Source organism: Sciurus vulgaris (assembly GCF_902686455.1).
Source record: "Sciurus vulgaris genome assembly, chromosome: 8".
Taxonomy (NCBI): Eukaryota; Metazoa; Chordata; class Mammalia; order Rodentia; family Sciuridae; genus Sciurus; species Sciurus vulgaris.
In genome coordinates, this window is record NC_136468.1 from 92,745,814 (window position 1) to 92,763,024 (window position 17,211).

General features: G+C 38.0%; 1 protein-coding gene across 8 annotated transcripts in view; it reads right to left on the bottom strand.

The window, feature by feature from the left end:
• Positions 1-17,211, bottom strand: part of PDE1C (phosphodiesterase 1C) — a 538,202-nt gene that overhangs the window by 111,391 nt on the left and 409,600 nt on the right. For all 8 annotated transcript variants that reach the window (XM_079152338.1, XM_079152341.1, XM_079152340.1 and 5 more), the window contains 5 exons: positions 13,803-13,916; positions 11,365-11,547; positions 10,371-10,437; positions 5,369-5,485; positions 3,005-3,145 (listed from right to left, as the gene is read on the bottom strand). In XM_079152338.1, the coding sequence (XP_079008464.1) occupies positions 3,005-3,145; positions 5,369-5,485; positions 10,371-10,437; positions 11,365-11,547; positions 13,803-13,916 (622 nt within the window). The remainder of the gene's footprint in view (positions 1-3,004; positions 3,146-5,368; positions 5,486-10,370; positions 10,438-11,364; positions 11,548-13,802; positions 13,917-17,211) is intronic.

Sequence of the window (17,211 nt, forward strand, 5' to 3'; positions counted from 1 at the left end):
CCTAATCACTTCTCAAAAGCCCCATTTCCTAATACCACCACTTTGGAGTTTGGATTTCAACATATAAATTTTGGGGGGAGACAAACAGTCTGCAGCATCCTATAAAGAAGTACCTAGCACATAAGTGATCAATAAATATTTGAGTGTATTTGTGCCACTCTCATTAGTCCTATTGATAGATTTGTTTACTTTTTCATAAATGCCATTCATTTTATTACTACAGCTTTGTAGATATTTTAATATCAGTAGAATAAAACTCCCCCCTGACATTATTCTTTTCTGAATTGTCTTTTCTAAGGTTATGAAATACTTATTTTACATGAATTTCAAATCCACATTATTATGCTAAATTCTGTAGGAATTTTGATTGGTATGGTTGATTGGTATGAATTTAGTTTGGTATTCTATAGAATACTATGGTTTTACATGTAAAATACTATGTAATTCTCCACTTTTTTAAACCTTATTCTTATGCCCTTTAATTTAGCTTGGTAGTTTCCTTTTTATCAGTTATGAAGTTCTTTATAGGTAACTACAGATTTTTGAAAACTTTTGGGAATATATATTTTTCTATGATACTTATTAATTTCCAATGTATAAGGTAGCTCTTTTACTCAGACCATACTGGAGTTTTTTTTAATTTCATCTTGTAGATAACTTGTAGCTGATTTTCTACAAGAAACAAGAGGATCTCAATATTTCCACAGAGTACTTCTTTACTTTTTAAAATACCCATATTGCATTAGCTGAGTTGTCCATAAAAATGCCCAGTAACATTCAAATGTGGACACCTCTGATTGAACCATGCTTTCCTGGAACCACCACCAAGTGTGACACTTGTAAGTTTCTGATAGAAATCCTTTATCAAATAAACAAGTTCTCTCTGTAGTGTTTTTGTAACTTAAAAAAATAGAACCTTTACATAAGATTTTTAAGAAATCGGTTTCACAACAAGAAGTTAAAAAAAAAACTAATAGGTTTTGGGGAAATCCTGCAATGTTTAAATAATAACAATTCCTAATTATTGAGCTTCCTTTGTGAGGTAGATAGGGGGCTTCATATTTTTGATACTTTATTCCTAACTGTCAAAGCATTTCTACAAGGTGGAATATTTTTCACCACTTTAGAAAAATGAGAAAATATTGGCTCAGAGATTCATGTAATTTATCACAGGGCACAAATCTAATAAGTAATTAATCAGAGGTTTACATCCACTATATCTAGCTCCACAGTGAACACTCCTCCCACCAGTTTCCATTTTTAATTCAGTGAGATATTAAACCAAGTCTTTCAACATGCCTTACCAATTTCGTTGATTTCAGCTCTGATTTTAACTATTTCCTGTCTTCTACTACTTTTGGTGTTGGTCTGCTCTTCTTTTTCTAGGGCTTTGAGCTGTAGCGTTAAGTCGTTTATTTGTTGATTTCTACTTCTTTTGTTGAATGCGCCCCATTAAATAAATCTTCCTCTAAGAACTGCTTTCACAGTGTCCCAGAGATTTTGATACGATGTGTCTTTGTTCTCATTTACTTCTAAGAATTTTTTATTTCCCTCCTGATGTCTTCTGTTATACATTCATCATATAATAGTGTATTATTTAATCTCCAGGTATTGGAGAAGTTTCTGTTTTTTATTCTGTCATTTATTTCTAATTTCAATCCATTATGATCTGATAGAGTACAAGGTAGTATCTCTATCTTCTTGTATTTGCTAACAGTAGCTTTGTGGCATAAAACATGGTCTATTTTAGAGAAGGATCCATGTGCTGCTGAGAAGAAAGTGTATTCGTTCTTTGTTGGATGGTATATTCTATATATGTCCATTAAGTCTAAATTGTTGATTGTGGATGAAATTGGAGATTATCATACTAAGTGAGATAAGCCAATCTCAAAAAACTAAAGGACAAATGATCTCGCTGATAAGCAGATGAGGACATATAATGGGGGGTGGGAGGGGTTAGCATTAGGGTTAGGGTTAGGTTTAGGGTTAGGGTTAAGGAGGGTGGCAAGAATGGAGAAAGGAAGGACTGCATAGAGGGAAAAGAGGGGTAGGAGGGATGGGGGGAAGGAAAAAAAATAACAGAATGAATCAAACAACATTACCCTATGTAAATTTATGATTACACAAATGGTATGCCTTGACTCCATGTACAAACAGAAACAACATGTATCCCATTTGTTTACAATAAAAAATAAAAATAAAAAAAAATAAAAACATGCCTTACCAGAAAAGATAACAAATGTGCTCTGGGTTTATGGGCTAATTGATAACTATAACTTAAGAATGTCCATTTTGACTCCAATTCTGAAGGAAAAGAAAAAGGTCCATTCTGGTCACTAACAGTTACGCCTTTTAAAATGAATGGCTTACATCTAGGTTTAAGAAGACAAAGGCACAGAAAACCAAGCTGAGTAGCTCAGTTAATACAGTGGATTAGGAAGGAGAGATACAGAAACATTTAAAGAGCTGAAAGGCTGGGCCATAATAAGCAAGAAAATTTTCTAATGATTAGAAGTAAAGATTGACCCTTGGGTTCAAAAAAATCAAATGCACACAAACAGGATGAAAATAATCATAGTCCTGTGAAAAAGACCTAGGAATTTAAGCCAAATGCTAACTTGGTAAAACATGGTTGCCAAATCTACTCAATGTGGATGTATATCCTAGATCTGAACCATACCAAGAGGTCAAGAGTACCACCCTCTACATCTGGAAATACATATTTTGTTCTGGATGTTATATTTTAATTGTTCATAGCCTGATGAAAATGCTAGTCACAGCCAGATATTTTTATTTCATCATGTCCAGGATGGAGAAAGTTTCAGAGGCAACAGGGGAACCCAGGACTTCCCACAGTGGTTAGACAGTTCAGGGACTTCCCACAGTGGTTAGACAGAATAGTGGACTCCTTGTACATTCAACCTCATCAGATTCAGAACTTCCTCCAACATGAAAACCAACATCATGCTTTTTGTGTAATCTAAGTGTTCCTGGCTTTACTTACTGCCACTCCTGTTTTGTAGAGGAGGTAATGTACAGTCTGGGTGACATCAGCAGCATGCATTAAATTGTGGTAAGGATTTTTATGCTTGCTGTATCCCACTTCCAGGGCCTCCACGAATGAAACTAGTGCAGAAATGGGGATCTGAAAGAGAGCCACAAGCTTAATTAGTGATTGCATTGCTTTAAGCGAGGAAGCAAAAGTCTAAGGCACCTTGACTACTTCTTTCTGAATGCATGACACATCACATGATGAAATCACAACTTTTCATAGTTAATCCAAATCAATGGAGAAATTATCAGATGATTTAGAAATCTAACAAAGTCCCAGGTTGAAGAACAGTCAGGCTTTGAAACTTGTTCTTTGCTCCTCAGTTCAGGGACTCTGGGGAAGGATGCAAAATCATCTCAAAGACATTTCGTTTTACTTACATGAAAAGCGATGATTTTTGATGCAATGAGGAAAACTATGTTATCAGCAACTATGCTAATTTTCTGAATTTCCTTGTCCTCATCTGTCCTTAAATACCATCCCTCTCCAATCCCAAGGGGAGAAGAGGAGCTACATAGGATCCCAAACAATGTTGTAAGAAATGTTGAGGGTCACAGGAATAATACCAATAATTAGTACCATTTAGTAGACTCATTCACAATTTGTAACATACTATCAGTGGAATACGACCTTCCAAATTGCAAGTCACCAGTAACAAATTACCAACTTAAGAACATAGACTGTTCTTGTCATATATAACAGACTATCGCATTGTGATTTGAGTTTTGTTTTTTGGTTTTTGTGTTTTGTTTTTTTCCATGTATCCAAGGCAAGTGAAAAATGCTTCTAAATAACCTCGTTTTCAAGAAGTTGATATTTCTTCAATACTGGCAGCAGCCCATGTCTGTTTTGCAATAACTTGATAACTAAAGGTTTCTATGTAGTTTATGTTTTCCCACAGGTAAATTGGATATGCTACATGGTATGCATTTATTTGTTTCTCAAGACATAAAAGACTTGAGTCTTTGCTTGAAACTACCAGTAACTCAGGATATTTTCAACTGGCTTAACTGATTTTTCCATCTCAAATATATATAATAGACATAGCTTCCTTTTCAATGTGGCAGAAAATGAAGAATTGCAAAATGTATGTACTAAATAAAGGGACCCTGGAAATATTCACTGTGTTAGTTTTCTGGATCAATGCCATGGTTCAGGGTAAATTTCTCAGTGCAGGGACAAAGAAAAAGGAGAACTGGGGATGAACAATCACATCTGTAAGAAACCTTAAGGAAAATGCATCTGAGGTTCCATAACCTGTTCTTCCTTGACACATTCTTCCATGTTTGCCATTTGTAGATTTTTTAAAAATTAAATACAGCCTTTAAGAAGTCAGAGATGAACTCATTATTGCTTTTAAAAATGGGGTTGCTGGGTTGTTCTTTGGAGACTTGTGAACCAGTGAAACACTAAGTAAAGGTGTACGTATGTACCCAGGAGATTTGTTCCAAGGAAATGGTGTCCAGCTTCCACTAGATCTTCATGCAGGTTTCAGAACAAATGAAGGACTAAAGAGCCACTGCCATCAAGTATTTACAGTCATGCAAAAAAAAAAAAATAGGAAACATATCCTTCAATATGCAGTCCTTAGGAGGTGATAAAGACCATGCTGTCCAGAGAAATCAATGTCGTACAGAAAAGGACTTGCATTTCCAGGGTCTCATCCATTTGATGCAAGAAGTCTAAAGAGCTCTATCAGATAGATGTCAGCAGATGAATACACAGGTTCCCTTGAGGACCTCCCCTGACCTCAAGAGCTTGTGGTATGAGATGGCTGAGCGGGGAGCAGAGCACTGGAGGCAAGTCACGTTCTTTATTTAACATGAAAAAATAATCTGAAGCATGAGTGGCTGGGAAATACCAAAGTTCTGTCACTAATGATATGTGAGAGTGTTTGTCTGAATGAGCCAAAGGGTGGGAAAAAAGTTTATAGAAGCAGCAAAGGCTCACTCTGTCTCCATTACCACCTCTCTGACAGCGTGGTCGATCATACATGAGGTCATGCTGAAATGTGAGCCATGGGCAGCCCCCACAGGGGACCTTGGCTATTGTAGGTTTTGAGTTGTTTTTCTAGGAAGACAGGGATCTGAGCAGGCTTCTCCAGCCTCTCCCTGCCAATGAGACCCAACCAGCCTGGGTGTTAATAAAAAGTACCCTCCAAGAGGAACACACTGCAGCTTTGTCCTGATGATGCACTCTGAGTCATGGAGAGCAGTTTTGGTCTGTTTTAAAGTATTCTCTTGGGCTTAAATCCAAAAGTCATATGAGGATGGACAAACATGTACAGTTTATTTATCTTTTTAATGAAGTACTGACCTTAAAACGGCTGATCAGATCATAGCGTGTAAGTAATTCATAGAAAATGAATTTCAGTGCATGATCCCCGCTGGCATCATTGAGGGAAAAGACATCAAAGGACCACTTGTCCACATCCTACAGGACAGGGTAGGAAGGAAGACTGTATTAGTCGGCAGTCACTTATGCAGCTACCAATCTCCCCATTTTTGAGTCTGTCTGTAGCCTTTGCCAGTTGACCTCATAGCCCAAGACTCTAACTTCCACTAACTTTCAAATTTTTCTTCAATCTGTTGGTCCTACATAGAATTTACTGTTTAAAAATCAGGTCATCTTATTACTGAGCCACAAAAGCCATCATTTATTGAATGCATACTACATGATAGGCATTCAGCTCAGTGATAGGTATGTGATTTTCCTGAAAATAACTCTAGGTGGTGGGTGACATTAGTCACATTTTAGAAATGAAAAACCAATACCTGCCTAATTTCCCTAAGACTCATCACAAGTAAGTGCTCAGGACACAGCGGGGTAGAAACAGAAACACATCCACTGATGCCTAGGCTCAGCTTCTTCCGATCAAGCCCTTGAACTACCACGGCTGAACTCATGAGCCCCTGGGCTGCTTCTTCTTTAAGCTTCTCTTCTGTCAACACCATCCAATGACTTCCTCTTAGTCGACAGTTGACAATGTAAACTCATTAAAAATATTCAGAAAGACACATGATAAAGTATACCTACTAGCACGCCACCTCAATCTTCTGAGCTGAAACTAAGGAGAAAGCTTTCATTTCACAGGACAGAAAAATGCTACCCTCTCTGGGGTCACTAATCCTGGGCTTTAGTTTTCAAATCTGTGCATCACTTGACTGAAAAGAGTAAAAATAAAGCTAAATCGAACACACACTTGATACACCATCTATGAGTTCTTACTTGTCCATAAAGTCACTCCAAAATACATGTAAACATTATCTGATGTGCCTTTGACATAGCACGACCAGTTACTTGCAGACATAGTAAACAAAGGTGTGTCTAGTCAATAGCTGAAGCAACAGACATTGGGTCTCTCTCAACGCTCCCCAATCCTGTCCTTCTCTAAAGGTTCCACCTGTCAGGTTCATCCAAGGCCATCAAGGTCTGTCTCTTGAAAGCTGGGGCACAGGAAAACATTTGTACATAGGAAAACACAAAATGTTCCTTAAGAATTTCAATTCAATTGTTTCCATTCACACTTAGAGGTGACCTCGCTTCAACCTTCATGACCCTTCCATTTATAAACTAAAGAGTGAAAAGTATCAAGCACATTTTCTGTGCTGGACACCATGTAAAGTGTTTATACACGTTCACAAATCCTCGCAACTCTAGAAAAAGGTGTCACTTTCCTCAGAATTACAGATGGCAGCCTCAGAGAGATTGGGACATTGTCTATGGGCTGTGCAGCAGCAGAACCAGGTAATAAGCCCTGGAGATCTCACCGCTGACAGATGACACTGTAAACTCAGTGAGTCTGTGCTGTGACCTGGGTCTCATCCCCTAAATACCCAGCAAGGACCCAGGCCATACGCAGCAAGTCTGTTAAAGATTTACTCAAGACCTAAAGATTTGCCCTGGTTACTGAAATTGGTGTTTCCATGAGTCACAGCCATTGTTTGATCCCTAGTCCAAAGGAAAAGGTCACTGAAAACTCAGTGGGTTGGAAAACACTTTGCCATGTCTGACAATTTTTAATCCTAGTCTCCAGGATGAATTTTTTTAAAAAACCTCTCTATCACTGGAAATAGAGGTTATCACAGTAAAAAGCCAATATTTATCTGGATATCAGCACTGAAAAACAGGAAGATGAGGAACATATTTACTGCATGTGAGGTGGAAGATCTCTTGGCCCTTGTTTTGCGGAAATCCTTTTTTTAATTTATTTTGATTCATTGTACAGAAATGGGGTACAACTGTTGTTTCTCTGGTTGAACACAAAGTAGAGTTGCACCACTTGTGTAATCATATATGTACATAGGGTAATGATGTTTGTCTCATTCCGTTATTTTTCCTTACCCCCACTCTCTCCCCACCTCTCTTTTTCTCCTATACAATCCATCCTTCCTCCATTCTTGCCTCCTTCCCACCTCCCATTATGTATCATTATCCACTTATCAGAGAGATCACTCAGTCTTTGGTTTTTGGGGATTGGCTTATCTCACTTAGCATGATATTCTCCAACTGCATCCATTTACCTACAATTGTGGAAATCTTAATTGTGATTCACTAACCATTTAGGGGGCTTACTGAAAATGCTGATTCAGGGTAGTGGGGACACAATACTGAAGAATCTTGGGCCTGGAATTGGCATTTTAACAAGTAATCTATGAACTGCCTCAAACCATTCTCCCTCTTTTACCAAATTTTGCCTAAGGACAATTTCCATGGAGAAACTGCACAAACTTCCTGTTCACACAGCCTAAAGGAAGCCTCATCCTCCTCACTTCCTCCCACTTTAAACCTGGAGCTTATCCAAGGTGTTGCTTCCTGAGCCACAGACAGCTACCTTCTAAAGAAGAGTATACTTCAGTATTTTCCAGTAACCCCACTCCAGAAGACTGGAGATAAAATACCTCAAATTAGAAGTGAATACATATTGAATGGGAAAAAATTAAAAGAACAAAATGTAACCTATTTCAAATTTAGAGCTGGGTGGTGGCTAATTCTTCTCTTCCTTAATTGTCATTTTGAGCCATGTTTACATTAACCGCAAAAGTTAACATGAAAGTAGCATAATGGTTATTTTAGTGAACTCTATTCTCTCAGTCTTTAGGGAAATTTTTCTGCAATAGAAGAAAAGAGTAGTAATTCTATATAAATGCCTAGCAGTGAGGTAGAAATGACCTCTTTTTTCAACAGGTACTATACAAAAAAGAAAATCTATCTCACCAACTCATCTCTAATCCACTGCAAATAAAACAGAATTCTGGGAAACTGGAAAAATATGACACTGTAAAAAGGTTTGGAACTTCCCCAGACAACAAGGGACAGGGTTAAGAGAAATAGCAGCTTTAACCTTACTGCACACATTGGCAATCCATGTGGAGAAGGGTAGCAATTTAGAATTAGTACTCACTCCTAGTTTGAATAATCTAAGTTCCCTTCCCCACAGAAAGACAACATATGTGCATCTGAGAATTTCTTTTCCCTAAGTATAAAATAACAATTTGTGCACATCACAGGTTGTTCCATGTATTTTTTTTCCTCCAGTTATTCTGTATAGAAAAGAAGCTTCAATTTGGAAGAAATATTCTCATAGATATCTCAGTATCAGTATACCCACCTGTGTTTGTGTTCATGATAAAGGAAGAAAGTAAAAATTAAAATATGCTTTTAATGTTCCCAAGACTTTCACTGAGCATTTCAGGTTCAATTATGAAAATCAATGTAATTTCATAGTGGGTGTTATGAAACATCAGATCTCATGAAGTGATTTCACTGATTAAATGGGAAATATCACTGTACATTACATTGATGTATTGGGCATTAGCATGGTAGTTAGAGAGAAATGAGAGAAAACATATGGCTCCTTGCTGTAGACTTCCTGCTCTTAAGATGAACTAAGAAGAGACAAAACACGTAGAGACACAGAAAGGGGAAATGAAAATCTGCCTATATATGGTCTCATAAATTGAGCTAGTGAATGTGTCTGAGACAAGAGGAAGTACTATGAATACATAATTGCGACAGTCCTCAGGGCTCTTTCCTGACATTAAATTAATTAAGAACTCCCACCTCCAATTCTATTACTAGGTAAGTTACACTATCAGCCAGTCATACCTTTTCAGGTTTCAGAGAAAGACAACAGTTTTTGCAGAAGTCAGAATTCTACAGTGTCCCCAAGCAAATGGACCAGTCCCACGTGTAGACATCCTATGGTGTCAAGCAGCCCAGTGATTCTGGGCCTTTACACAGCCCAACCCTGAATCTAGAGCTAAACTGGGTTCTGTACACCTACTTAGATGAACACATCTGCTTGAAGGTTCTTAGAGATATTCTACATGATTTTAAAGACTTGCCAGTACAAAAAAAAAAAAAAAAAAAGCTTGTCTGATTGGTAGTAACTAACTCCGTAGGATTTAGCACAAACATTTGAGTGACTTTCCGTGGAGCACTTGGCTCAGTATGAGTCTTGAGGAAACTGTAGGATATATGGAGGGTGGGGAAGACACAAACTCTGGGGACATACATTCATGCTGTAAAACATTACTGAGACATTATCAAGTGGTAGAAACTCTGCTATCAAACCTTAGCTTTGTCTCTATGTTCTTTTCAAAAATCTTGCTGAGTTTTAGTTTCTTCATTTATAAAGTGGATTTAGAGTAGGTAATCAGGTAATGTTACAATTACAATCATCTAAGAGCATCCTGATGTTGAATACTTTTGACATAGCATCTCCTATGACCAAAGTTAGATGAATCTTATAAATTCAGATCACTGTATAAAACTAAACTACCATAGGGGACTAGAAAGACACAAAACCCACACAGTTTGATTTAAAAAAAATTAGGAAGACAGGGGCTGAAATTAAAAAAAATATATATATATATATAATATATATATATATAAAATATATATATAATATATATATATAAAATATATATATATATATTTTGGGGGCGGGGTACTGAGGATTGAACTCAGGGGCACATGCCCACTAAGTCACATCCCCAACCCTATTTTGTATTTTATTTAGAGACAGGGTCTGATTGAGTTGCTTAGCAACTCACCATTGCTGAGGCTGGCTTTGAACTCTCCATCCTCCTGCCTTAGCCTCCCAAGCTGCTGGGATTACAGGTGTATACCACCACACCCAGCTGAAAATATATCGACACTGTTAGAGTAGATAAGAAAATGATAATGAAAGATTAAAGTCAGGAAAAAACTGGGAAAATAACGTTAAATGGAAACCCCTATTTTCTAACACAAAACTTGACTGTACTTTTTATGAGCTACATCTATATTGTTTGAAGCTTTTCATCAGTTTTACCTTTAATGCTTCAATAACAGCTGGAGGATAGCTCAGTCCAACCATGTTTGATGTCCGTCTATACATCCTGGTAAAATCAGAGAGGAAAAATGCAATGTGATGTCTTACAAAAAATGATTAGAAGCCCACAGACTTATTAAAATTATTGACAAATAATGAGAAGTCAGGTTGACTGGTGACCCCAGGAACCTAAAATTTCTTTTGTGATATTTTGCAAAGTCACTCAAGTGGCTTAAGTGTTAAATTTAAAAGATATTCAAGCAACCCCAAACATGTGAACCCCAGAAACAAACAAAAAATTAAGTCTATGTGCCTCATTGGAAACCAAATTATTAAACTGGGTTACCTGTTCTGCCAAAATATAGCATGTCAAAGATGGTAGGCAGTGCAGTACTTGAACCTGAATGATGAACCCCCTGGGCAGTTCATTTAGGAAAGCTTGTTCTTTAGAACTATCCAAAAGCAAGAAAAATATCCTAGGCAAACTTTGAACTCACCATGGCCTTTCTAAAATGTATAATTGCCCGATAGGGATTGTAGGAAAAAATATATCTAGAGTAGGGGAACAATTCAATTTCAAAGTGATGACAGAACTGCAGTGTCATGGGGAACTCACAACTTATAAATGAACTTTCCTCCCTGGGTCAGCAACTTCAAAGCCCAGAGGTAGACACATTCACCAATCCATCATCTCATCAAAAAGATGATGGGTTAGATGATTTCTTTCTTTAAACATTAGAGATTGAATTCAAACTAATTTTTTTCCTGGTTACCAAAAAGAATTTTGAGCAAAAGAAAAAGTTTGTGCTAATGATGCTGCAGAAATTCAAATAAATGTTTTTGCCATTTCTCATGGAAGACTATCTGCTTCCACCCAGAATTTTCTGAATTTGTAAAGATGTCAAAACTACATTAAGGAGAAGATTTTGGTTATCAGAAGCTGGTGTTCCTCTTGCTGCTTTGGTCATTGAATGATAATGAGTGACATCTTTACCTCTCCACAAATATCCCAGCCTGCACTGCATGGACGATGCTCTTGAACCTGGGCTTCTCCTCACTTCTCCTGAGCATCATCCCCATCTGTCGTGTGAAGGTGGAGGCCAGCCAGTCTCGGACTTCAGAAGGCACAGCATCTGACTGAATGTCACTGAGCTCATCCTCTGTATCCAGAAGTCGCCTGAACGTGAACATGAAACACAATCAGGACACTGAGACTAAATCTGAAGTTAGAACTCTGTTCTAAACAGCTGTTCCTCTCTGCCCACCTGCATACACAGGTGCAAAGAAACCAAATTAAATTGACCACAGAATACACAGTGACATTTTGGTAAGGCTTGTGGAAACTCACTATTGATGTTTTAGAATGCTATAGTTTGAATATGGAATGTCCCCCAAAGTATTGAAGGCTTGGTCCCTAGCCAATGGCATTTTGGGAAGTGGTGGAACCCTTAAGGGGTGGAGCCTACTGGGAGGTCTTCAGGTTATGAGGGGCTTGCCTCTGGAGGAGACCGGGGGACCTACCTTCTTTTCTTCCTGTTTCACTTCCCAGTTATGAAGTGAGCAGCTTTGCTCCACCATGCACTCCCACCAGGACATGCTGTCTTGTCCAAAAGCAATGTAGCCAATCAACCATGGACTTGAACCTCCAAAACTTGGAACCAAAATAAACCTTTCCTCTTTATAAATTGATTATCTCAGGTATTTTTTACAGTGATAGAAAGCTGACTAACACATGGGATAAAGGGAGAAGAAGAATCAAGCACACTCCCTCTTAGGCTGCACACAGGGAGTGGGCTCATTGCACTTTAGGAGTACCCAGCATACTTAATCCTTGAGGGTTTGCAGAATTTGAATGAAATTTAAAACTTCCCTTTAAAAATGTACTTGCAAGGAGGCTTAAATTAATTTCATGAATGGCCCATGTGACATCACTTTATTCAAAAATAACAACGTGTTCTTTAGACATTTAGTTCCTGTTACATTTTATTAATTTAGAAAGAATATCAGTTGACATCACTTAAGATTGTTACTTCAGAGGACTGGATGGTTGTGATTTGGGTAATTTATTATCTAAATTCAAGCAAAATTTATAAAATAATGCCATTCTTTTTTGAGCACAATGAGGTAAGCCATCTGACAGTTGGGCTTTGCTGGTTTGTCAAATTTGTTCACAGGTCAGACCACCAGAAAGGAACATAAATTGTTGTGCTATTACAAAACCTAAAATTACACTTCATACTATATTGATCCCTAATGAAACTAAGCAGTAAAAGCAGGTGTCATTGCAAAAGTATTCTTTTTTCCATTAGATGCATAAATTGGGGAGAAGGGAAGAAAATATTTGAAAAAACAACTGAGATAGCAAATTACCTTAAATCAGTAACAAAACCATGTCATCACAAAAATAAACTATGCAAGCCTTAAATCACAGTGAAATACTTCCAGATTGGAATTTGGCAAAGGAAACTAAGACATCACAAGTACTGACAGAGAAACCTGTGTGAATTTGAAAATAAATAAATAAAGCCTTTCATGTTCAACATCTCAATGTTTTTCAAAACAAAAGCAATTTTGTGACTTTCAAATGCCTTTTTAGTACCTGGAACCAATTTAATCCTTTGGATAATTCAAGTGGAAAAATCTGCTAAGAAAATCAATAGCATACATAAGACTGAAGAATGGATACTGTCGGCCTAAGGGAGCAAATGTGTCTGCACCACTTCAGGAGCCTCCATCTCCTGATGGATGTTGTGAATCAGGACAAGCACAGTATTTTAGATTGACATTAACAATATGTAATAACTGCAGAGGAGCTATACATTGAATAAAAACCTTTCCACAATTGTTACAGTTAATTTTCCTCCCTGTGCATTATCTCATTTCATTGTCTTAATGGCTGCATGAGATGCATTCTATTCGCTTTTTTTCTAGATGAGGTGGTCCAGAGGGGAAGCGACTTGTCCGACTCTGTCTCATTTGCTCACAGGAACCAGTGTTCCAAGGCCAATAATTAACTTTTTTTTTTTTTTTCCTACCAAGGATTGAACCCAGGGTCGCTTAACCACTAAGCCACATCCCCAGTCGTGTGTGTGTGTGTGTGTGTGTGTGTGTGTGTGTGAGAGAGAGAGAGAGAGAGAGAGAGAGAGAGAGAGAGAGAGAGAGAGAGAGAAAGAGAGAGAGAGAATTTTTTTAAGAGACAGGGTCTCACTGAGTTGCTTAGAGCCTTGCTAAGTTGCTAAGGCTGGCTTTGAATCTCATGATCCTCCTGCCTCAGCCTCCCAAGGTGCTGGAATTACAGGCGTGCACCACTGTGCCAAGCCCAAATCCAGTCATTTAAACTATACCCCATACGTGCCATGGTGGGCAAATTTTTAAAAGTATATAAAAACTTTAGCATCATTTTATTAACCTCACTGGTCATCTCTAGCTTACCTGGTTTCATCAATATATACAGATTCAAGCACTGTGGCTGCATATTCCAAATTCTTCTTAAGATCAACGACTGAAGCCTCCCCTCTCTCTAGCTGCTTGACCAAAGACCGTAACCTAAGAGGGAAAAGATATGGTTTCATTAGAATAGAGGCAACAAAGAATTGGATGATTATGGTGACACATTTTGAAGTCACTGAATGTCTGAAAGGAAAAGGATTATGACACCAAAGGATTAAATTATCAAATAAATACATCTATCTTTGCCACTATGAAATAAGAACAAACATTTTCTCAACAACCAGACCCTGATCACTCCAAACACTTTCTACCCAAGTTTTATCTTTTTGAGTTCCTAAATTAGCCATGATTTTGATTTTTCACAGACTTTTATATTTTTGGTTCTAACTGGATATGGTAACCTATGACCACAGCCCTCCTGAGATTCTGCTCTGTTGAAGGCACTATGTTCAGCACTAGCCATAGAGATCAGTAGTGTCTGGTCTGTGTATGTTAAGACATATGGGAAGTCAGACCCAACACTATAGCAATAGAGGATGAAAGAAACAGATGAAAGCAAATGATTTTACTGAGTAGGAAGAACCCCTTGGGCAGCAGAAAAATATTTTTTTAAAGATGATGAATGATGAACTAAGGAATTCCAGGTATTATTATTTCTAAGGGAAAATTAGTATACTTAGTATATATGAGAGCAAGAAAATGCTTAAAGTAATCAAAGAGCAGCAACTGGGACACTGCAAATCTCACAGAGATCTGGAGGTTGGACAGTTCTTCAGGTTGTTTGATGGTCAACAAAGAAAAGAGAAGAGACTTCAAAGACAGATTTGAGTGTGGATCCTATTTCACAACATATTAGCTGTGCAACAGTGGGTGAGTTATTTAATTTCTCTGAGTGTTATCCACAAAATGGAAAAATCAACCATCAAACTTCTCAGGTTAATATAAAGATTAAATGAAATTAATATAGAATATGTGATTTATTTATGTGTGTTTTTAAAAAGCAATTGTAATTATTGTCATTGTTCAATGACTTTGATCATCACAGGTAACCAAAAGAGAAAAATACTAGCTGAATACTTAAGATTTCTGTCAAGTCAACATTTCCTATTGGTTTATGCAATCTGTCCTCACCTTCCTGACTTCAAAATATCCTCAGACTTCATTTCTAGGAGAGAACAGGTGAACTTTTGGGAGAGATATAAACTATTCCCCTCCTGATCGTCATGAAATGACCAACAATAAGGGATGGAACAATCCCGGATCAATTAAAATGTAGGCAAGAAAGTAGACTATACAAAGGACATTTCCAGGAATTTCCAGTGGCACAAAATACGGATGAGATTGGATGCAGAGTCGTCTCCATCTAATTGTGAATCTCTAACGTGAGGAAGAAATACACTGAGGAAATCAGCAGAGAACTCTGCAGGCTTGGAGGTGAGGGTCAGTTCTGTGGATCCCACTGCCAGTTCTCAGAACTGCTCTGGATGTCAGAGGCAGGACAGGACAGAGTTGGCCTGGAAGGGCTTGCCAGTCACTCACACATAGTGTGGACAGCCAGTCTGCCAAAGAATAGGGAGATGGCAGCCTGGAGCCCTGACTGCTGTTCCAAATAAGGACTGGAAGCTCTTTGGCAACGCATTCCTGGCTAAGTCTGCCTCCAATTCTGATTCTTACCTCAAAGGACCCTGCTACCCCTAAGCTATTTGGAGTAAAATGAAGTAGATTTAAACTTCAAAAAAAATTCTTTCTTCAGTTGGAGCTTAAAGATTCTACCAGGAAGCTCTGAGAGGACCCATTTCAATTCTCAAAACCTAAGAGGAAAGAACAAAACAGAAAAAAATAATCAGGGAAACGATGACTAACAGAAGTAAGAACCAGAAGATCCTATCTGCCTATAATAAAGCTTCCCGGGAAATCGACGGAAGCAGCATTAATCAAAATAAGTTTTCCTAGGCTAAACTAAAACCTGGGCAAGCAGGTGAAAAGGGACCTAAGAAAATCAGAAAAGAATAAATATAGGCAGTTGGAATTTTTCATTCCAAAGAATGAAGAACTGAAAAAACTTGGAGAAAATAGAATGTACTGCTTCCAAAGTAACAGAAATTCAAGCTACTCATAGGCTGCTACATGCCTAACACCAGAAAGCAATTTAACAATACCAATTTCGTAGAATACTACGGTATAAATGAAGATATTTATATCCGTAATGAGTAGAGTTGCCATGGATATGCAAAGTCAATGAAAGATATTCTCAGGTATCCAAAAATTTAAAATGTTAGCATTTGTATGCTTTCCAGAAAACAAAAGCAAAAACAAGCTATAAGGCCCAGTCTCAGATAGTAGCCCCCAACAGTACACTGGTGGGTCTCCAGTGAGGTAAATTGTGGATTCCCAGCCTAGAATGAACTAAGCCAACCTTTACAAAACAGACGAGTAGATTCAAAAAATTCCCTAAAGAAGTGACTGATAAAATATAATACTAATGCTGGTTGTGGTGGCATATGCCTGTAATCCCAGTGTCTTGGGAGGCTGAGGCAGGAGGATCACAGGTTAAAGCCAGCCTCAGCAATTCAGTGAGACTGTAAGCAACCTAGTGAGACCCCATCTCAAAATAAAAATATAAAAAGGGGTGGGAATGGGGTTCAGTGGTTAAGTGCCCCTGGGATCAATCTCTGGTACCAAAATAATAATAAAAAAAATAATAATAATAGAACAACTAAGTGTAGAAATAAACTGACACTTCCTATTGCCAGTATATATCCTATGCCACTTTCACACACTAAATACTAATAGCAAAAAACAAAACAAAACAATTGAAATAAGAACACTACAGAGACTATGGATTTATATCCACTATTTTTAATACTTCCCATTCCTGGGAAAGCACAGTATTGAAGGAATTAATGTTGTGTTATCTTGCTATTAGGGAGCCAGACCTCTATACCAGAGATAGGCAGGCACTCCCACAGAAAGCACAGCTTGGAATCCCACCCAGAGATTCAGATCAGCCCCACTGGAAAGGCCTGGACTGTGTGCCACAATTAACAGGAAATCAGCTCAGCAGGGGCTTCTCCATGACACCATAAGTATGACACCATAAGTGCAGTCATACTTATATATTCAGTGTGAAGCCCTGAACCAAGAGAAAGCTGCAAAGAGAAAAAAAACTCCTAGCCAAAGGACTTCAGCAACCCCAGAAAAGAAATGACACAGAAATAACGTACTTTTACAATGCATAAGGGATACCAGAAATTTGCACCTTTCTAGTTTCTGAGATGAGCAGAAGATCCATCAACCTCCTAGCAGAGAGAGGAAGGAACCTGGGACAACCCACCCTCTGTATGTGAAAAGTCATCAGTTGACAGTCACCTCTCTTGAGTCAAGGATGATT